This window comes from Giraffa tippelskirchi, chromosome 2 (assembly GCF_054371585.1).
Source record: "Giraffa tippelskirchi isolate mGirTip1 chromosome 2, T2T-mGirTip1v1.2.pri, whole genome shotgun sequence".
Taxonomy (NCBI): Eukaryota; Metazoa; Chordata; class Mammalia; order Artiodactyla; family Giraffidae; genus Giraffa; species Giraffa tippelskirchi.
In genome coordinates, this window is record NC_137276.1 from 227,462,314 (window position 1) to 227,485,938 (window position 23,625).

The 23,625-nt window shown below is 41.5% G+C and overlaps 1 protein-coding gene across 1 annotated transcript in view; it reads left to right on the forward strand.

Moving 5' to 3' along the window:
* The first annotated feature begins 785 nt into the window (after nt 1-785).
* The window catches only part of MRPS6 (mitochondrial ribosomal protein S6), a 95,207-nt gene continuing 72,367 nt past the window's right edge, over nt 786-23,625 (forward strand). The window contains exon 1 of the mRNA XM_081573670.1: nt 786-992. Within this exon, the coding sequence (XP_081429796.1) occupies nt 786-992 (207 nt within the window). The remainder of the gene's footprint in view (nt 993-23,625) is intronic.

Consider the following 23,625-nt stretch of genomic DNA (forward strand, 5'->3'; position numbering starts at 1 on the left):
TGGATTGGAACCTGGGCAGCCTGATTCTGTACACTACCAAACTTTCTTTTTTTTTTTGCCTTAAATAGAAATTGTGATTTCCGTCTCACGTCATCTCCCTAAATAGCACCAGTATCCATCCAATGAGAGAATCAGAGCCCAGAAGTCCCTGTCGACACCTTCTTCTGCCTCACCCTCCAGGTCCACTCAATCAAGAAGCCTCGCTGATTTTACCTTTTAGGTTTTTCTTCAGGGGGCAGAAAGGTGTGTGGTTTTGGTCGCCATTGGGTCCAGCCCCCCAGCATGTATACGGACCACTCCGCGGTGAGTCCATCAATGAACTCCACACTAGTGCTTGGCCTGGGGTTTTGATACCTTGGATGCAGCCATTTGCTCTAGATGGAGAATGAACATCCCAGGGGACAAATCATGATGGAGATAGAGTCCTTCGTCAGGCTTGGTAGGTGGAAGCCAAACCAGAGAATCTGGTTTAGATTGATATGTAGGTAGATAGGTTAAGTAATGAATGCAATAATTCTAGTGCCTGTGATGGGGAGTAAATGCATGCAACATCCAACTGTCTTCTTTTTAACCAGAAATACATAGAAATACACGTCTGTCTTTTTAATCATAATACACAGCAAACAGCTATGAAACACTTCCTACATGGCAGGCAGGTTTCCCCACGCTTTCAACATGCTACCATTATAATCCTCACCATCATCCTTTGCCCTGGGTCTGATTGTGTCATAGATGGGGAAACTGAGACCCAGAAAATCCACCCACTTGACCAAGGCCACACAGTCATGAAGAGATGGGACCATGAGTTTGGATCCAGAAAGTCTAACTTTGGCTCCGTACCCTTTACCGGCAAGTTCTACTATCCCCAAACCGGCAAGTTCTACTATCCCCAAACCGCCGAGGACAACTCTTTCCTGAGGACCAAGTATTTGAACTTCATGGCTGCCCTCTCTTGGATTCAAGGTGGAGGTACCTCCCCAGGTGGATCTCAAGTGAGTTTCCTTCTTCAGACCAAAGATGATGGTCAGTGTCAGCAGTCACTTGAACTCAGCACGTGTGCCCTCAGGGAAGTCGGGTTATGGGACAGCCACCTTCCACAGTGGGAGTTGGGGCTGGGTGGGGAAGCAGAGAGACAAGATGGGGTGGGGGAGGGGAGACAGCATCAGATACTTCTAGAGCAGAGCAGATATATGTAGTCCCAGAGACACCAAGACTGTCACATCTAGTTCCTTAGGAGCCTCAGCTTCACGTTCTGTTTCTAGATTCTAGGATATACTCTGGAATCCTTTAGTAAATTCCTGGGTTTTGCTTCTTCGTTGTAATAATTATAAAATGATGGTCAATGAGACAGGCCAAAACATAAAAAGAATGTCAGCATTCAATTAACTCTCATCTTACAGATAAGAGATGAGCTGCAATCTGCTGTCTGTGTGTGGGTGTGAGTCTGCATATATTTATAGGGTATGTCTACTCATATCAGGGGACAAAAAGTTGAAGGAGGCTTCAATTAAAATAGTATAAAGGAGAAACTTGAAAGCCACCTGGAGAACACATGATATAGTGTTAATGAAAACAAAATTGTAGGTGAAAGGTGTAGGCAAGGAAATTCCTTTTGACCCAGCAGATAGATTCCAACTCTAATATCTCAACCCTAGTTTGCACAGAAGAATCATTCTAGAATTACCATGCTCCCACATCCACTACCAGTCTTCATGTCTCTACCAAGAACTTGAATCTGTAACTACTTCAAAGTCCTGAATTTTTCACAACTAGACTCAGTTGGCCTGAGATAGCAAATATCCTCTTCTTGGTTGTTGGGTAAAACGTGGAGATCAGAATAGAAAATGAACTAATCAAGACCAGAGTATTGCTGTATTTTATCCATTTTAGTATCTTGGAAATTGGAGTATATTCTACAGTCAATGACATCATATAATTACAAATGGTGTTATTTCTTCTTTCTTAATGATATTAAGAGATCCGGGATATTAAACTCCGGGAGTTGATGCTGGACAGGGAAGCCTGGCGTGCTGCAGTCCATGGGGTCACAAAGAGTTGGACATGACTGAGCGACTGAATTGAACTGAATGATATTAAAATAATGTTGCATCTTATAATTGAAGATATCTTGGATCCCATGAAATATTGTTGACCTTTGAACAACATGGATTCAAACTGTGCAGGTTCATTTATATGCAGATTTTTTTCAATAAATACATTGGAAGATTTCTTCTTGATATTTGCAACAATTTGAAAATTTTACATAATTTTTTTATAAATGGCATAGCCAAAACACACAAAAAGACAGACAGAAAGGAAGAGGTAAGTCATGAATGTACAAAATACACATAGATACTAGTCCATGTGATCATTTATTACCATAAAACATGCAGAAATCTATTATAAAGAGTTAAATTTTATCAAAGCATGTACACCAACACTTACAGACCACACATGGTACCATTTATTGCTAAGAGAAATGTAAACAAATGTAAAGATATAGTAACAAATCACAACTGCATAAAATGAACTGGAGTACGTACTGTGCTACTGTAACGGTTTCATAGCCACCTTCTGTTGTATGGCAGTGAGCTCAAGAGCTGTGATGTCTGGTTATACACCATGTGATGCTTACCATTTCCGAGTGAGCAGTTCCTCTCTCCAATATATTGTGTTTCCAAGTAAAAAGTGACCACGGTTCTGGCTCACTTTTCATTGGGTTTAGTGCAATACTGTAAACCTTGGATAACACACTGGGACCCATACAAAGTGCCACTGGTGATATTGAAAGTGCTCCCAAGAAGCAGAGGAAAGCCATGACATTATAAGAAAAAGTTGACTTGCTTGACATGTGCCATGGAGATGGCAGTGGCCCACCATTTCAAGATAAATGAATGCAATGTAAGGACTCTGGTTAAAAAAAAAAAAGAAAGCTACATCAGTACGTGTGAAAACCTTGAGGTTTATGAAGTATCTTTTTATCTGGTGTTGAAAATGCAGCTATTGTGGGGATGCAGGATTAGCATTCCTATGGACTCTAACATAGTTTGAGAAAAGGCATAGTCACTATATGACAACTTAAAGCAAAAGAAAAGGGAAAGATATAAAACAGGAGAATTTAATGCCAGCAAAGGATGGTTTGATAATTTTAGGAAGAGACTTTGCTCATAAAAGGTCAAGATAACAGGAGAAGCAACTTCTGCTGACCAAGGGGCAGATGACTTTCCAGACATCATTGAGGAGAAAGAAACCTGCCTGAAAAGATCTTAAATGCTGGTGAAAGTGCCCTATTTTGGGGGGGGGAAATGCCACAAAGAAACTTTATTAGTAAAGAAGAGAATTGAGCACCATGATTTAAGGTAGGAAGTGATAGATTAACCAACTCTAGTGTTTTGTGCAAATGCAGTTTGGTTTCTGATCAGGACTGCTGGTTATACAAAAAGACTTGAACAACAACCCTTTTTTCTGGAATTGGTTCCACCAATGTGTTATCCCTAAAGTTAGGAAGTTACCTTGCCAGTAAGGGACTGCCTTTTAAAATTCTTTTCTTATTGGACAATGCTCCTGGCCACCCAGAACCCCAAGGATTCACACTGAAGGTGCTGAATTGGTCTATTTGCCACCAAACAGTATTTCTAATTCAGCCTCTAGATCATAAGAACCTTGAAGGATCATTATATCCAGTACTCTATGGAAAGGATTGTCAATGGTATAGAAGAGATCCCCAATAGAAAGATCATCATAAACATCTGGAAGGATTACATCATTGAAGATGGCATCACTTTTGTAGCGAAAGCTGCGACAGCTGTCAAACCTGAAACAATGAATTCCTGCTGGAGAAAACTGTGTCCAGATGTTGTGCATGACTTCACAAGACTTATGGCAGAGCCAATCAAGGAAATCACGAAAGAGATTGTGGATATGGGAAAAAAAAGTTGGGATGAAGGGTTTCAAGATATGGGTCTTGGAGAAATTCAAATGCTGACAGGCACCACACCAGAGGAATGAACAGAAGATGACCTGATGGAGATGAGTGCCAGGCAATGAAGAGGAAGACAGAAGAGACAGTGCCAGAAAACCAGCTGACATCAGACAATCTGGTAGAAGAGTAGAAGAGCTCTGATTATTCATGACTGTTTTTGACTTCTTTTAAGATGTGTATCCTCTTATGATATGGACAAAACAAAAGCCAACAGTGGGAGAATGATCGGGACCAGGTAGAAGTACTTTTAGAGAAATGAAAAAGCAAAGAAGTCGGACAGAACTTAGGATGTGTTTCCAGAAAGTTACACTAAGTGTGTCTCCACTTCCTTGCTCCCTTCCCCACTTCTCCACTTCTTCTGCCTCTGCGACCTCTTCCTCCGCCTCTCCTTAGCCTCTTGAACATGAAGATGAGGAGGAAGACCTTTATGACCACCCACTTTCACTTAATGTACAGTAAACAATTGTCACTCCATACAGTTCATAAACATATCTTTTGTGTGTATGAAGCAGGGCAAAAGCTAATAGAGTTTTGCCAAGAGAATGCACTGGTCATAGCAAACATCCTCTTCCAACAACACAAGAGAAGACTCTACATGTGGACATCACCAGATGGTCAACACCAAAATCAGATTGATTATATTCTTGGAAAAGCTCTATACAGTTGGCAAAAACAAGACTGGGAGCTGACTGTGGCTCAGATCATGAACTCTTGATTGCTAAATTCAGACTTAAATTGAAGAAAGTAGGGAAAACCACTAGACCGTTCAGGTATGACCTAAATCAAATCCCTTATGACTATACAATGGAAGTGAGAAATAGATTTAAGGGACTAGATCTGATAGACAGAGCTCCTGATGAACTATGGATGGAGGTTCATGACATCGTACAGGAGACAGGTATCAAGACCATTTCCAAGAAAAAGAAATGCAAAAACGCAAAATGGCTATCTGAGGAGGCCTTACAAATAGCTGTGAAAAGAAGAGAAGTGAAAAGCAAAGGAGAAAAGGAAAGATATACTCATTTGAATGCAGAGTTCCAAAGAATAGCCAGGAGAGATAAGAAAGCCTTCCTCAGCGATCAATGCAAAGAAATGGAGGAAAACAACAGAATGGGAAAGACTAGAGATCTCTTCAAGAAAATTAGAGATACCAAGGGAACATTTCATGCAAAGATGGGCTCAATAAAGGACAGAAATGGTATGGACCTAACAGAAGCAGAAGATATTAAGAAGAGGTGGCAAAAAAACACAAAAGAACTATACAAAAAAGATCTTCACGACCCAGATAATCACAGTCGTGTGATCACTTACCTAGAGCCAGACATCCTGGCATGTGAAGTCAAGTGGGCCTTAGGAAGCATCACTACGAACAAAGCTAGTGGAGGTGATGGAATTCCAGTTGAGCTATTTCAAATCCTCAAAGGTGACGCTGTGAAAGTGCTGCACTCAATATGCCAGCAAATTTGGAAAACTCAGCAGTGGCCACAGGACTGGAAAAGGTCAGTTTTCATTCCAATCCCAAAGAAAGACAATGCCAAAGAATGCTCAAACTACCACACAATTGCACTCATCTCACACGCTAGTAGAGTAATGCTTAAAATTCTCCAAGCCAGGCTTCAACAGTACATGAACCAAGAACTTCCAGATGTTCAAGCTGAATTTAGAAAAGGAGGAACTAGAGAAACCAGAGATCAAATTGCCAACATCCACTGGATCATTGAAAAAGCAAGAGAGTTCCAGAAAAACATCTATTTCTGCTTTATTGACTATGCCAAAGCCTTTGACTGTGTGGATCACAATAAACTGTGGAAAATTCTGAAAGAGATGGGAATACCAGACCATCTGACCTGTCTCTTGAGAAATCTGTATGCATGTCAGGAATCAACAGTTAGAACTGGGCATGGAACAACAGACTGGTTCGAAATAGGAAAAGGAGTACATCGAGGCTGTATATTGTCACTCTGCTTATTTAACTTATATGCACAGTACATCATGAGAAACGCTGGGCTGGAAGAAGCACAAGCTGGAATCAAGATTGCCGGGAGAAATATCAATAACCTCAGATATGCAGATGACAGCACCCTTATGGCAGAAAGTGAAGATGAGCGAAAGAGCCTCTTGATGAAATTGAAAGAAGAGAGTGAAAAAGTTGGCTTAAAGCTCAATGTTCAGAAAACTAAGATCATGGCATCTAGTCCCATCACTTCATGGGAAATAGATGGGGAAACAGTGGAAACAGTGTCTGACTTTATTTTGGGGGGCTCCAAAATCACTGCTGATGGTGATTGCAGCCATGAAATTAAAAGACACTTACTCCTTGGAAGGAAAGCTATGACCAACCTAGACAGCATGTTAAAAAGCAGAGACATTGCTTTGTCAACAAAGGTCCATCTAGTCAAGGCTATGGTTTTTCCAGTGGTCATGTATGGATGTGAGAGTTGGACTGTGAAGAAAGCTGAGCGCTGAAGAATTGATGCTTTTGAACTGTGGTGTTGGAGAAGACTCTTGAGGTCCCTTGGACTGCAAGGAGGTCCAACCAGTCCATCCTAAAGGAGATCAGTCCTGGGTGTTCATTGGAAGGACTGCTATTGAAGCTGAACCTCCAATACTCCGGCCACCTGATGCGAAGAGCTGACTCATTTGAAAAGACTCTGATGCTGGGAAAGATTGAGGGCAGGAGGAGAAGGGGACAACAGAGGATGAGATGGTTGGATGGCATCCCTGACTCAATGGACATGAGTTTGGGTAAACTCTGGGCATTGGTGGTGGACAGGGAGGCCTGGCGTGCTGCAGTCCATGGGGTCACAAATGTTGGACACAACTGAGTGACTGAACTGAACTGAACTGAGTGTCTTTGTATGAAAATCTAATAACTGTGCATCAATAACTGTGTGAAACACTTTCATGCCATCATCATGGCCTAAGTATTCATCATGTACATGATGGACAAGACTAATATTGAAGTGGATAGCCTCTCCTTACATGGACATAGGGTGAGTGATAGTGAACATCAAATTAGTAATATGTTAGTTTTCTTGCTGTTTTACAACTTTACTTTCAAAGAATTACATTATCTTACAGTACACCCCTCTCCTTTGTAATTGGAGAAACTGTGTATCAACCTATCTTCACAGGTTAGCGTTTTCTAAAGAATGTAACGATGTTTCCAATACTGGATTATGACTGTGACTGTAATGCTGTATGACAGAAATATTTTAGAGCAATTCATTCATTTGTGTACGTGAAGGTCGTTCAGTCGTGTTCAACTTTTTGCGACTTCATGGACTATACAGTCCAAGGAATTCTCCAGGCCAGAATACTGGAGTGGGTAGTCTATCCCTTCCTCAGCGGATCTTCCCGACCCAGGAATCGAACCAGGGTCTCCTGCACTGCAAACGGATTGTTTACCAAGTGAGGTATCAGGGAAGCTGTTCATTTATGAATAGGCTAGGCTATCAGGGAAGGGGCTTCCTAAAGTACAATAGCTAAAAGATGATAGAAGTTTACTTCATGCTCCTGTAACAGTCAGGGGGTGTGTGGTTCAGAGCTGTGGACCAAGTAACTTTGCTATGTAAGGTCTCTAGGAAATTGGGTCCTTCTCTACTTTGGCACTGCCATGGCCTGAGGGGTTATCTTCGTCAACCTGGATAATGTTGGCACACCACCACATCTAAGGGAAGTGGGAAAGAAGTGAGTCCAGGGCAAGGATGTTAAAGGGGCACACATCACATCTGCCCATGTCTCATTGGTCATATGGTCATACTAGGTGCAAAACGCACCCTACTGTTGGGTGGACATGTGCCCAGCTGAAACCCAGGAGTTTTAGCTAAAGCAAGAAATGGGAGAATTAACAATAGAAAATGTTTGGCAGTCATCCACTGTGAGTCTTAAGAAACTTCACTCAGTAGGCTAAATTATTGAATTTCAGTAACTGCTTAAAGACTTAGGAAGATTTCACTTATCAGTTTTATACGTTTGCTGTGGCAGATGTTCGAAGTGTTTCAGAGAGACAGATATATTTTAATTTTAAATGCACTTAAAATGTTTCAGGAAATTAAATTATACGTTTATAAATAGGGTTGATTATTTAGGAGAACTTACTTAGTTAAATTTAAGAGTCAATTCAACATTAATCAGAGAAAAGTGGAAGCAATTAATGTTATTTTAATTAAGAAAAAATTCTGTGTTAAACATTTGTTGTCCAGTCACTCTGTCATGTCCGACTCTTTGCAACCCCATGAACGGCAGCATGCCAGGCTTCCCTGTCCATCACCACCTCCCAGAGTTTGCTCAAACTCATGTACATTGAGTTGGTGATGCCAACCAACTATTTCATTCTCTGTTGTCCCCTTCTCCTCCTGCCTTCCATCTTTCCCAGCATCAGGATCTTTTCCAATGAGTCGGCTCTTTGCATCAGGTGGCCAAGGTATTGGAGCTTCAGCCTCAGCCTCAGTCCTTTCAATGACTATTCAAGACTGATTTCTTTAGGATGGATTAAGCCTCTAATAAATGTTTGATCTCCTTACAGTCCAAGGGACTGTCGAGAGTCTTCTCCAAAACCACAGTTCAAAGGCATCAGTTTTTTGGTGCCAAGTGTTTTTTATTGTCCAGCTCTCACATCCGTACATGACTACTGGAAAAACCATAACTTTGACTATACAGACCTTTGTCAGCAGTGATGTATCTGCTTTTTAATACATGGTCTAGACTTGTCATAGCTTTTCTTCAAAGGAGCGCCTTTTAATTTCATGGCTACATTTACTGTCCACAGTGATTTTGGAGCCCAAGAAAATAAAATCTGTCACTGTTTCCACTGTTTCCCCATCTATTTGCCATGAAGTGATGGGACCGTATGGTATGATCTTCGTTGTTTGAATGTTGAGTTTTAAGCCAGCTTTTCACTCTCCTCTTTCACTTCAACAAGAGGCTCTTTAATTCCTCTTTGCTTTCTGCCCTAAGGGTGGTGTCATCTGCATATCTGATATTATTGATATTTTTCCCTTCAGTCATAAATGGTTACAAAACCCCTTAAACATAAATGGTTACAAAAATCCTACCTTTTGAAAATGTTACAACTTTTCAGATGGACATCTTAGACTTACTAATAGCATTTACATTTCCTCAATGTCTTTTCATGGCTTCACAATCCATTTATTTTTTATTGCTGAATAATATCCAATTGTTTGGATGTACCATAGTTTTGTCAACCTAAATAAACTTACGAGGCAATAATCAAACAAAAAGTGTTTATTTGGGATTGAAGAACTGCAATTCAAGACACAGAAGTTCAGGTAGCAATCCAAACAGAGTCCCACTGGGGAGTAAAAGTCAGGGGCTTTTAGGTAAAGAAGAGAAGTTTGCATTACAAAGAATTTTAATTGGAGTTGGAGGCAGAAGTAAGTCTTGGCTAGTCATGATTGATTGCTAGAGGGAAGAAAAAGTTCATTAATGTGATAAGTTGCAGGTGTTTTTGCAGAGTCCTTGGAATAATTGTGTTTTGGCCCAGTTCAAAAGTTCATGGCTCCACCTGGGGAGGATGAGTATGTATGATCTTAATGTTCTCTCAACTTCATTTAAAAACCCTTTTATAAAAGTGGCTCCATTTTACTTCACATTTCACAGTTTCTTCATTCATTCACTTGCTGTGGGATATCTTGGTTGCTCCAAGTTTTGGCAGTTATGAATAAAGCTGCTATAAACATTCATGTGCAGGTTTTTGTGTGGACGTAAGCTTTTAACTCCTTTGGGTGAACACCAAGAAGTAAGATTGCTGGATTGTATGTTAAAAATATGTTTAGTTTTATAAGAAATCACCATCCTGTCTTCCGTACTAGCTGTATGATCTGTATGATTTTGAATTCCTACATTTCCTATTGCTTCATATCCTCACCAACACCTGATGCTCTCAGTGTTCTGGATTTTGACCATTCTAGTCTGTGTGTTGTGATATTTTACTATCATTTTAATTTGCATCTAATTTGCATTTTCCTGTAACCGATGATGTTCATGCTTATTTGCCATGTGTGTATCTTCTTTGATAGGGTGTCTGTTAAGGTCTTTGGCCTATTTTACAAGTGAGTTGTTCTTTCTTTCATAGATTGCGTCTTTGGTATTGTGTTTAAAGAGGCTACACACTGTATTATTTCAATTAACGTGACATTCTGGAAAAGGTAAAATTATGAAGACAGTAAAAAAAAAATCAATGATTGCCAGGGGTTAGAAAGGAAGAATAGGCAGAGCACAGAGGGTTTTTAGAGAAGTGAAAATACTCTGTATGATACTGTAGCAGTGAGAACATGGCATTACACATTTGTCCAATCCCGTTGAATGTATAATACAGGAGTGAACTCTAATACAACTCTGGACTTTGGGTGATGATGTGTTAATGCAGGCTTATCCGTTGAAACAAATGTACTACTCTGGTGGGGGATGTTGACTGTGCTGGAGGCTATGTATGTGTGAGGGCAGGGAGTCTATGAGAAATCTCTGTACCTTCTGTTCAATTTTCCTATGAAATGAAAACAGCTCTAAAGAAGTAATCTTAATAAATATTACCTGTGAGGTCTTCTGGCCCTGAACTTACATTGTTGGGAATTTTTAAAATTACTGATTCAGTTTCATTACTGGTAATTAGTCTCCCTTCAAATTTTCTGTTTCTTCTTGGTTCAGTCCCAGGAGATTGTACGTTTCTAGGAATTCATCCATCTCTCCTAGGATGTCCATTTTATTGGCATATAATTGTAGTAATCTCTTATAATCCTCTGTATTTCTGAGGTTTCAGTTGTAACTTCTCTTTTTCCATTTCTGACTTTATTGATTTGACTCTTTTTTTCTTGAAGAGTCTAGCTAAAGGTTTACCAATTTTGTTTAACTTTTCAAAGAACTGGCTCTTTGATCTTTTCTATTGTTTTTTAACCTCTGTTTCATTTATTGCTGCTCTGATCTTTATGATTTCTTTCCTTCTAACTTTGTTTTTGGTTTGTAATTCCTTTTCTAGTTTCTTTAGGTGTAAGGTTGAATTATTATGAGATTTTTATTGTTTCTGAGGAGGCTTAAAGAGATGGGAATACCAGACCACCTGGCCTGCCTCCTGAGAAATCTGTATGCAGGTCAAGAAGCAACAGTTAGAACTGGACATGTAACAATAGACTGGTTCCAAATCGGGAAAGGAGTAAGTCAAGGCTGTATATTGTCACCCTGCTTATTTAACTTATATGCAGAGTACATCATGAGAAACGCTGGGCTGGAAGAAGCACAAGCTGGAATCAAGATTGCCGGGAGAAATATCAATAACCTCAGATATGCAGATGACAGCACCCTTATGGCAGAAAGCGAAGAAGAACTAAAGAGCCTCTTGATGAAAGTGAAAGAGGAGAGTGAAAAAGTTGGCTTAAAGCTCAACATTCAAAAAACTAAGATCATGGCATCTGGTCCCATCACTTCATGGCAAATATATGGGGAAACAGTGGAAACAGTGACCGATTATTCTGGGGGGCTCCACAATCTGCTGATGGTGACTGCAGCCATGAAATTAAGAGATGCTTGCTCCTTGAAAGGAAAGTTTTGACGAACCTAGACAGCATATTAAAAAACAGAGACATTATTTTGCAGACAAAGGTCCATCTAGTCAAAGCTATGGCTTTTCCAGCAATCATGTATGGATGTGAGAGTTGGACTACAAAGAAAGCTGAGTGCCATGAATAGATGAATGGATAAAGAAGATATGGGGTGTGTGTGTGTGTGTGTGTGTGTGTGTGTGTGTGTGTGTGTGTGTTTGTGTGTGGTGTGTGTGAAATATTCCTCAGCCATGAAAAATAATGAAATCTTGTCCTTTGTGACAACGTGGCTGGACCTACAGAGTATTATACTCAGTGAGATAAATCAGGCAGAGAAAGACAAATACTACACAATTTCACTTATAAGGAGAATCTGGAAAAAAAGCAAATGAACAGACAGAACAAAATGGAAACAGTGTTATAGAGAATAAACAGATGGTTGCCAGAGGGAAGAGAGTGAGGGAGGAAAGAAATAAGTGAGGGAAATTAAGAGGTACAAACTTCCATTTGTGAAATAAATGAGTCACAGATATAAAATGTACAATGTGGAGAATAATTATAATATCTTTGTAATTATGTAATATTTTATATGCTGACAGATCATAACTAGGCTTATGGTAATCTCTTTGAGATAGATAGAAATATCAACTCATTATGCTGTATAACAGGAAATAACACAGTTTTGTAGGTCAATTACACCTCAAAAACAAACAAACAAGCTCATAGATAAAAATATTAGATATGTGGCTACCAGGGGTGGTTGCTGGGGGGAGTTGAATTGTATGAAGGTAGCCAAAAGGCAGAAACTTCCAGTTATAAGATAAATAACTACTAAGCATGCTCATTTGCTAAGTCATGTCCAACTCTTTGAGATTCCGTGGACTGCAGTAAGCCAGGGTCCTCTGCCCATGGGACTTTCCAGGCAAGAATACTGGAGTGGGTTGCCATTTTCTTCTCCAATGTACAAGGAAACTAAGATAAATAAGTGCCAGGGATCTAAAAAAATCCAACTTTAACAACTTGAATATTAATTAAAACAAGTAGCTATAGGTGATTCTCTGCATATATTTATTTTTGGCTGTACTGGGGTCTTAGTTGCCATATGTGGGCTTTCCCCAGTTGCAGCGAGAGGGGAGGCTACTCTCTAGCTGTGATCTGTGGGCTTCTCATTGAGGTGGTTCCTCTTGTTGCAGAGCGCAGGCTGTGGGGTACTCAGGCTTCAGTAGCTGAGGCACATGGGCACAGTAATTGTGGCTCACGGGCCCTAGAACATAGGCTCAATAGTTGTGATGCACAGGGTTAGTTGTTCTGTGGCAGGTGGGAGCTTCCCAGATCAGGGCTTGAACCCATGTCTCCTGCGCTGGCAGGTAGATTCTTGACCACTGAGCCACCAGGGAAGCTTGATCCTGGACACGTAAAAGCCTTCATCAGATATTTAAACAATCTCAAGTGCCATGTTTATGGACCTTTTGATAGGTTCTGTTATGTACAACCAAGAATGTCTTGAGGGAGATTCCATTTCTTCCCTAACCCCATTACATCATGTTTTCGGTTTGTCTCAGTGTCATAGATCTCACAGTTATATTTCTAAATTACATTCTGCTTAGGATAACCCTCCATGCACACATGGGTGGACAAGATGCCTATCTGGATGCTTGTCTAACCTTCTCTTGGCTGTATACTGTTTCTCCCCACTCCAAATTCCCAGATCTACAGAGTTCAGAGGTATCTTAGCTGTCACAATGATACGATTTGGTCCACCTTGGTCCAAGGTGACCACTAACCTAAGCAAGGTTAATAAGAGTGCCAGTTGAAAGAGAGCCTCAGACTCTCTCTAGGTGGCTAGAAGGATCATATGTAGATGAAGGAACTGGAAAGAGCTCTCATCTACTCTTAGAGACTGGAGAGCAGAGGAAAAGGGTCCTTTTAGAGACAGAAGTATCACGCTAATGGCAGAGAAACTGAAAAAAAGATGGCGAGCATTTGGGTTCTAGTCTGTTCCTGAAGCCCAGTCAGCTGCACATAGCTTTGAGTCTTGGGAGACATCTGCTACACTAATAATAATTCATCTCTCCCTTCTGAACAAAACAGAGCCAGTTTCTATTACTTGTAACCAAAAAAGGCTATCTAATATGCCTAAAAAGATATTAAATTCTTAATACAAAGCAAATTTAAGGGTTTTATTTTAAAAAGTAATACCTACTTGGTTGTCTCAATGAGAGGAACTTTCTGGTGTGGATCTGACCTTTGGGTTATAAGTGCTGGTCCAAGGTGTGTCCCCTGAGAAGTCCACAAAATTGAATTTACCTAAAACTCATCTATTAAAGTAACTCTGGCCTGACAATCACTTGCACAATACCCAACACTCAGTATAAGAAAGTTACAGTCAATTAACCACTTGTGACTTGTGTCAGTTCAGTTTAGTTCAGTTGAGTTTAGTTTAGTTCACTGACTCTTTGCGACCCCATGGACTGCAGCATGCCAGGCCTCCCTGTCTGTCACCAACTCCCAGAGCTTGCTCAAACTCATATCCATCGAGTCGGTGATGCCATCCAACCATCTCATCCTCTGTAGTCTCCTCCTCCTGCCTTCAATCTTTCCTAGAATGAAGGTCTTTTCCAATGAGTCAGTTCTTCACTTGCAAAATGCCCAAAACTGTAAGAAAGTTACAGTCAGTTAACCACATGTGACTTGTATAGCATCTCATTATACTTAGTCTACTGGGAGATCCCCAAATTTCATTACATAGTCTGTGGTTAAAACTATTAGTTCACCATTCTCTCCCAGCAAAAACTACATTTCCCAGCCCCTCTTGAAGGCAAGGCAAGGCAAGGCCATAAGACTAAATTCTGACCCATAAAAAAGGAGTGGACATGACAGGTGTAACTTTCAGAACATCCCTTAAAGGAATGTCCTATTCTTCTTTTTCCCTTCCTTCTCCTGGAATTTGAACGTGGTTCTGGCAGCAGGTCCAGGCATACTGGAACACAAGATGAAAATCGTGTATTGTAAATAGAGATCAAAAATCTAGAAAGAGCTAGGGTCCCCAGGCCTACTTACCTTTAGACCTTTCCATGTGAGAGAAATAAACCATTTTCTTTAAGTCCCTGTTATTTTAACTTCTGTTTCAGTAGCTGAGTCAGTCCCTTAGCTATAACACAATCTTTACATGGTTTTCTACAAAAGGAAGTGCAGCCAAAAGTAAAATCCTAAATTCGTGAAACTCACTCATTCAACAAAGATTTACTGAGTCACAGAGGTCTGAATGTGAATGTGAAGTACCCTTGGAAAAAGTGTTCAGGCTAGTGAAGCAATCCAGCTCATACGAAATAAGGAGCACCCAAAAGAACATGGGCCATTTAGTCTAGGGAGGGAATAAGTTAGGATAGGTTGGAGAGCTGTCACAAGACTTAGGAAGAACTCACGTGGAAAAAATAGCTCCACCTGCTCCATATGGTCCCAGGTGGCTGAAGTGAGGCCAGTAAAGCATGTAGGGAAATGAAGCACTAAAATCCAAAGGGTTCCATGTCAGTTCCGGTTCTTGGCTTTAAGCAATAGAAACAGACTCTAACGTTTTAGGCAAAAACAAAACTTGCTAGAATGGTATTTGGGGGGGAAATCACAGAATTAACCATATACCAGAGTACTGGCTCCCAATAGCTCAGCAGGTAAAGAATCTGCCTGCAATGCAGGAGACATAGGAGATGAGGGTTCAATCCCTGGGCTGGGAAGATCCCCTGCAGAAGGAAATGGTAACCCATTCCAGTATTCTTGCTTGGGAACTCCCAAGGACAGAGGAGCCTACAGCCCAAAGGGTAGCAAAGAGCTGGACATGACTGAGCAACTAAGCACACAGGGTACTGGCCAGGAATCAATAGTGTTGGAGTGCTGGTTAGCAGGAAGAACAGCCACAGCCACGGAGCAGACCAAGGTCTGACCAGCATGATGAATGACTTCTAACTGGTCCTCACGTCCCTGAGTCATTCATTCCGGAGTCAGAATCATGGGAGAGTCTTATGGTTTCACCCAGATCATCTTCCATTCCCTGGCTGAAGGCAGGGTGGATTAGGGGAAAAATAAGGTCCCTGTTGAATCTCACGTGGAAGTCAGGCACCACCTCCAGGAAGAACCAAGATACTATCAGACAAATTTCCAGTGCCACCCCTAATGATTCTTGCAAAGCCTGTGAATCTGTGACCCGTGTCTTGGGATTGGGAAGAACTTGTCCATTCAGGGAAGTTATCTCTGTTCTATATTGCTCACATATGCTCGTATACTCTCTGCTGAATGATTCCAACCCTGAAAGATTTACTACCTCACAAGTTCTTCTTCACATTAAGATTAAATAAAGGCTGCCTGACACTCAAGACTTTTCAACTCTGGTTTTACTTTTGAACAGTTAAATCCTGTGATTCTTCTATAAAAGCCTTTCTTCCCATCCAATTTCTTCACTCAATGTCACCATCCTCTGACCCTATCAAAAAATCTCATGTTTATTCTCTTTATTTCTCTTGTCTATCTAAATGTTATCCATTCTTCACATTCCAGCTCAGATCCCACATCCTACATGAAACATTCCTGAACCATCTCAACCCAAAGTAACTCTTTGGAAATCGTTTGCCTGTATGCTTCACTAGGCATTTAATCATCCTCTTTTTAAATGTTTTCTATTTTTTAGAATTGATACTTACAGTTCATTAGATAATTTAACTTTAAACATACTTATATCTTCTCTCTCTATCTGGATTATAACTTCTTGAAGACATGAACTATTTCTTATCCAACTTTGTATCTCCTGTAGAACCTAACAAAATTCTTTCCACTTGGGCTTTTCCCTCCCTTAATTGATATGAATACCAGAGGTGAATATGGTCTTGACTCCTTATCCAGGAATTTGGGGAAGAGGAAGCAGAAGATGACGGAAGAGGTGAGTCAGGCAATGACTTACAACAACTTCTTAGGCTATAATAATGTTGTGAGTGATTTATGCTTTACAGCTTTTTTGAGTTATAATTGATATGCAAAACTGCACATATCTGTTAAGTTTGACGTATGTATACATCCATGAAACTATTGCCCTAATCAAGATAATAAACATATCCATTTCCTCCCCAAAGTTTCCTTATGCCCCTTCGTAGACTCTTTCATTCACTTCTCCTTCAAGCAACTGCTGATTTGTTTTCTGTCACTACGGTTTGAATTTCCTAGAATTTTATATAAACAGAATCATTCAGTATGTACATTTTTTTGTCTGGTCTCTTTCACTCCACATAATTACTTTGAGAGTCACTCATGTTGTTGAATAGATCAATAGCTCACTCTTCTTCTGGCTGAGTAGTATTCCATTGCATGAGCATACCACAATTTATTTGTCTGTTGATGGTCATTTGAGTTGTTAAGTTGTTTCCAGTTCTTGGCTATTACAAGTTAAGCTGCTGTGCACATTTATTCAAGTCTTTTATGTGGACACATGTTTTCATTTATCTTAGGTAAATACCCAACAGTAGAATGCCTGCGCCTTAGGCTAGGTCTGTGTGTAACATTTTAAGGAATTACCAAATGATTGCACCATTTTCATTCCCATCAGCAACGTAGGAGAATTGCGGTTGCTCCTTCTCCTCACTAATAGTTGCTTTAAAAAAAAACAACAAAACAGGCCAGGGTAGTGAGTGGTAGCTCACTGTGGTTTCAATTAGCATTTTCCTAATGACTAATGGTGAACATCTTTTCATGAGCTCGTTCGTCATCTTCTTTGACGAAGTGTTTGTTCATATCTTTTGTCCATTTTAAAAACAGTTGTTTTCTTACTGTTGTGTTTCAAGTTTCTCTGTAGATTCTGGACATACTTTTTTGTCATACACTTGACTTGTAAATATTTTCTCATGGTCCCTGGCTTGCTTTTTAACTATGTCTTTTCAAGTTGTAGGAGGTTTAAATATTGATAAAGTCCAGTTTATCAGTATTCTCTTTTATGAGTTGTGCTTTTGGTGTTGCAACTGAGAAATCTTTAACTCAGGGTCACAAAGATTTTCTTCTTCTGGACGTTTTATAGCTTTAAGTTTTACCTAAATAGGTTTATGATAAATTTTTTTCAGTTAATTTTTGCCTATGGTGTGAGGTACTGATTGAGGTTCATTTTTTTGAGTAAAGACATTAAGTTGCTCCAGAATCATCTGTTGAAAAGATAATCCTTTCTCCACTGGATTGCCTTTGCAACCTCATTGAAAATCAGTTAACCATACGTGTGTGGATCTGTTTATGGACTCTATTCTGCTCCAATGGTTGTTGTGTCTATCTTTACACCAATATGTCACTGCATGATTTATTTTCCTATAATGTTTTAGATAAAGTGCTTTCACCCACAGATATAATGTTGTGTTCATGATATGGACCCTGGAGCCAAATAACTTTTGGGCAAGTCCTGGCTCTAGCACTACTGGCTATATTGTGCATGCGTGCTAAGTTGCTTCAGTCATGTCCAACTCTTTGTGACCCTACAGACTGTAGCTCACCAGTCTCTTTGTCTATGGAATTCTCCAGGCAAGAATGCTGGAGTAAGTTGCCATGCCCTCCTCCAGGGGATCTTTCTTCTGGGATCAAACCCGTGTCTCCTGCGGCTCCTGGACTGTAGGCAGATTCTTCACTGCTGAGCCAACAGGCAAGCCCACTGGCTATGTTACTTTGAAAAGTGAAAATCACTCAGTCATGTCTGACTCTTTGCAACCCTATGGACTATACAGTCCATGGAATTCTCCAGGCCAGAATACTGGAGTGGGTAGCCTTTCCTTTCTCCAGATATTACTTTAGGCAAACTTTTAATATCTCTGTGCCTCAGTTTACTGCTGCTGCTGCTAAGTCGCTTCAGTTGTGTCTCTGTGCGACCCCATAGACAGCAGCCCACCAGGCTCTGCCGTCCCTGGGATTCTCCAGGCAAGAACACTGGAGTGGGTTGCCATTTCCTTCTCCATTGCAGGAAAGGGAAAAGTGAAAGTGAAGTCGCTCAATCGTGTCCGACTCTTTGCGACCCCATGGACTACAGCCCACCAGGCTCCTCCATCCGTGGGATTTTCCAGGCAAGAGTACCGGAGTGGGGTGCCATTGCCTTCTCCGGTGCCTCAGTTTACTCATCTATAAAATGGGGATGATGACAGCATCCACTCATCAGATTTCTGTGATCATTGTGTTGGTCCAAAAAAAGTATATAGAGCAACATTCAATAAAAGTTTTCTCTTATATAACTTCCTGAATAAAACAATCATAGGAGCTAGTTAGGTATTACTGTTCCTTTTAACAGATAAAGAACTTAAGATGAAAAGAGGTATTATCAGTATTGGCCATGCCACACAGAGAAAAACTACACTTAAGTCTTCTGATGCTAAACCCAGTCTCTTTTCCACTCCATCTCTGAGACTATAATGGAGGCCCCAGTCTTTCTATAACCTAACCTCTGAAGCCATCTTCTGTCACTTCTGCTGTACTCAGTATTCTAGAAGCTAGTCTTTAAATCTGGCTCGCACTCAAGGAGAGGGAATTATTTGAAGTATAACACCAGTAGGTGGGGAGCACAGGAGACTAGCTGAGAGGCCACTTATGACTGGCCCCTTCCCATTTCTAGGAGTCTCACAAGTCTGATAGGTGGGGTTACGGTCAGAGGTTTTTGAACTGTGGAATGAGAGATCAGAGCATTCCTGGGCCAATGACCTAAGAGGAGACTTTGCTTTCCCCTCCTGAATATAAAGAGAACCTTAGCTCCTTCGTTCACTGCTGCACACTGGCCACACCTTTTAATTAAGGAAGTACAGTCTCAGACTACACCCATGGAAATAAAAGAGGTATCAAGGTTGGGCCGAGCAGTTTTCTTCTGCCCTTCAGATGACACTAGGAAACATGTTCACGTAAGAGATTTCTTGGAGGAAATGCCTATAAAGGACAGACCTATGAAGGAGGGAACCAGAGAAGGTGGGAGAGCTTTCAGATTGCCTTACAGGACATCTGTGCAAGGAGGAGGTAAAGGAGGTGGGGACAGAGAGCTTTGTGCTGCAGTGCAATTCCAAGCGGAGAAGGCAATGGCAACCCACTCCAGTGCTCTTGCCTGGAGAATCCCAGGGATGGGGGAGCCTGGTGGGCTGCCGTCTATGGGGTTGCACTGAGTCGGACGCGACTGAAGTGACTTAGCAGCAGCAGCAGCAGCAGCAATTCCAAGAAAGGAAGTGCCAGCTCACTGAGAAGTACTTGAGCCCGAGACATCCATCAGAGGAGCCCTGGGGGTAATAGAAGTGAGCCTGGAATGGTACCCCTGCTGTGTTCAGTCCTTGGCTGGGAGCAGTCTGAGGGATGTGTGGGCTCAGCACTAGTGGAGCAGGGGGTCCCGGGGGCTAGCAGCTAGGGATTTGAGCCGCATCTTTTCACATGTGTCATGCACATGCCATAGGGTTGGATTCATGTGGCCATGAAGTGAGCACAGGTGCTAAAGGAACACAAAGGTGGTGCATCTAATCCAGATTTTCAGGGTGAGGGCAAAGCTTTCTGCAGTGCTTCCCTGGTGGCTCAGACAGCAAAGCATTTGCCTGCAATGCAGGAGGCCTGGGTTTGATCCCTGGGTCGGGAAGATCCCCTGGAGAAGGAAATGGCAACCTACTCCAGTACCCTTGCCTGGAAAATCCCATGGAAGGAGGAGCGTGGTAGGCTACAGACCATGGGGTAGCAAAGAGTCATACATGACTGAGCGACTTCACTTTCCTTTCCTTTTCTGCACTGCAGTGGTCAAAATTGACACAGGATCAGAGAAGAGTATTAGCGAATCCACACATGCTGCTAATGCAGATGCATACAGGTACCACAGCTTGGGAAAACCACTGGCGGTATGTAGGAAGCTGAAGTCTTTGCATGCCCTGGGAGGTAGCACTCCACTCCTGGGGACGGCAATTAGAGGAAATCTTTGCCCATGCACATGGATGCACTGGTCTGTGTGTACAAAAACGTGCCCAGCAGTATCTCTGGTACTCGGCACCCACAAAGGAAACAGTCCACGTCCATCAGCAGAACAGATGACTTGTGGTCCAAGGGAATAGTATCAGCAAGGAAAGGAAGTAAATTTACAGCTACACTCAATAACTTGGATCACGAACACAATGTTGAGGGGGGCGAAAAATCAAGTCACTAATGCAACATTTTAAAGGGAGGCAGAAATAAGATACTGCTTAGGGAATGTATGCATAGATGGTAAGATCATAAAGAAATACAAGGAAGGATTTCTCTAGTGGTCCAGTGATTAAGAATCTGTCTTGCAGTGCCGGGCACCAGGGTTTGATTCCTGGTCTGGTTACCAAGATCACACATGCCTCAAAGCAACTAAGCCTGAGCCCTGTAACTAAGATCTGCAGCAATAAAATAAATACATATCAAAAAAAGAAAAAAAAGAAAGAAAGAAAAGAAGAGCAGGGAAAGTGGGGCAAGTTGGGGCTATGTTTCTGGAGAGGCACAGAAGAGGATTCCATCCTAGGGGAATCCAGGATGCTTGTCTTGAATAATTTTTCTCTAAATTGTTCATATGTGCTTCATGCAATCTCTGTCTGTATAACCCTTAGTTTTTTCTTTTTCAAAAAGGAAGGAGCATAGGAGTAGGCTACGTGGAGGAAGTGGAGTGTGTTCCAAGCAGAGGGCAAAGGACAGGAGGGGAGGTGCATGCAGGGGTTAGGGACTTGCAAACCCAGGTGACGAGGTGAGGAGTGACAGGTGATGGAGGTAGACGGAGGCCCCTGCAGACAGAGGAGTTTGAACCAGAGGGCAATAGGGAGCCACTGAAGTATTTAAGCTGTGGAGAGATGGAATGAGATCTATTTCCAGAAAGATCCTTCGGCCCCGGCGTGAGGATGTGCCTCAGAGATCCAGGTGAGTGGGGATGAGCTGGGGAAAGGAGGAGGGTGCCTGGTCCTCGCTGTTGCCAGTGGCTGGTCTTCTTCACCATCAGGCCAACTGCTCTGCTCTGCTGCATCCAGGGACTTGTCATTTCTTAATCACAGAATCATTCGTAACCGGAGGAGAGTCCCTACCTGGCTGCTCTCCAACGTCAATCAGGAATATTACTGATGGAGGTGAACTGTAATTCTGGGTCCCAAGGGCCCTCTCATTTACATGCTGGACATTTTGGTGGAGAGGGGTAAAGAAAAACAAGCAAAAGGATTTGTAAGTAACTGATCATCCCAAAAGTTCACCCTTTGTAGGAATCATTTAATAACAGCGCTATATGTAATGATTGTTTATCACTCAAATGACTTGTTCCATCTGCAATAATATTATAGATGAGTGTTTGGTTAACACGGGGAAGTGTTTTTTAGCGATTCTGTGCTCGATTTTGAGGTCAGTTGTGGACTTCTTTATTCAAGTCAGGAACTGAATTCCCAAGATATTGGCCAATCCAAAAAGTTTGTTTGGGTTTTTTGGTAACATCTTATGGAAAAATCTGAATGAACTTGATAGCTAACCCTGAATTCCTGCATGTTCTCCTAAGACAGTAAACCTAGGCTGAAAGTTCAAGCTGATGTAACGTGGGAGGAACCACCTAATGGCTCCCAATTATACTGTAATCTTAATTGCATGTGAGGAAAATTATTTTCCTTCTGGCAGCATAAATAGCTGCTATTGTTGCCATTGTATTTATTTTAAAAAATATGGCCAATTTGATGAAATTAACAATATTTCTTTATTATAATCTACCTGCCCATGTCTATTTTCCTGTCTTAAAAATGTTTTCTTATCTTTGGTTTGTTCAAATCAGGATTCAGAGAAATTCCACAGGTTGTATTTTGTTGGCATGTTTATTATGTGTCTTTTTATCTGTAACAGCAGTCAGCAAACATCCTGTAAAAGGTTAGATACTTAATATTCTAGGCTTTGTGGCCTGTAAAATTGTTGAGAAACCACTAAACTCTGCAGTTATAGCATGAAAGCAGCCCCTTGAAAATATGTGAAAAAGTCACCTAGCTGTATTCTTGTAATAAAACCTTATTTACACAAACACAGATTTGGCCTACTGCTTAGGGTTTGCAAACCAACCCCTGGTTTACAGTTCTGTAAGGAAAGAGCTTGGGCTTCCCAGTGGTGCTAGTGGTAAAGAACCCACCTGCCAATGCAAGAGACATAAGAGACAGGAGAGTTTGATCCCTGAGTTGGGAAGATCCCCTGGAGGAGAACAAGGCAACCTACTCCAGTATTCTTGCCTGGAGAATCCCATGGACAGAGGAGCCTGATGGGCTATGGTCCATAGGGTCACAAAGAGTTGGACACGACTGAAAAGACTTATTGAGGTTTACCTGTAGAAGCTAATAATATGCTATGATTTTATAAGGCTCAGACGGTAAAGAATCTGCCTGCAATGCGGGAGACCTGGATTCGATCCCTGGGTTGGGAAGTTTCCCTGCAGGAGGGCATGGCAACCCACTCCAGTATTTGGTAGCTCAGCTGGTAAAGAATCTGCCTGCAATGCAGGAGACCCTGGTTCAATCCCTGGGTCAGGAAGTTCCCCTGGAGAAGGGACAGGCTACCCAGTCCAGTATTCTTGGGCTTTCCTGGTGGCTCAGGTGGTAAAGAATCTGCCTGCAATGCGGGAGACCTGGGTTCATCCCTGGGTTGGGAAGATCCCCTGGAGAAGGGAATGTCTACCTACTCCAGTATTCTGGCCTGGAGAAGCCCATGGACAGAGGAGCCTGGCAGGCTACAGTCCACGGGGTCCTAGAGTTGGACACAACTGAGCGGTTTTCACTTTCAAAGAAAATAACTTCTTCAAGCATTATAAAGTTAATGAGTTTCTTTTGGAGACTCTCAAAAAATATGGGCAATCTGAAAAAATAGATACTATCGAATAGGAAAACATTCTATCTAGATTTGATACATTCTAAAGTACAGAATCTTTCTCATAGCAGCTTTTGAGGAAGTTGGCTACTTACTAAATACCTTCTCCAGTAAAAATAATCATTTACCTTCTGAACATATTCTCTGCTGGAATCCCCTCTGCCTCCTACACCCTCTCAGCTAGCTGTCCTCTTTTGCCTTTGTAAAAGGATGGTCAACGAAGTTCAGATCAAGGGC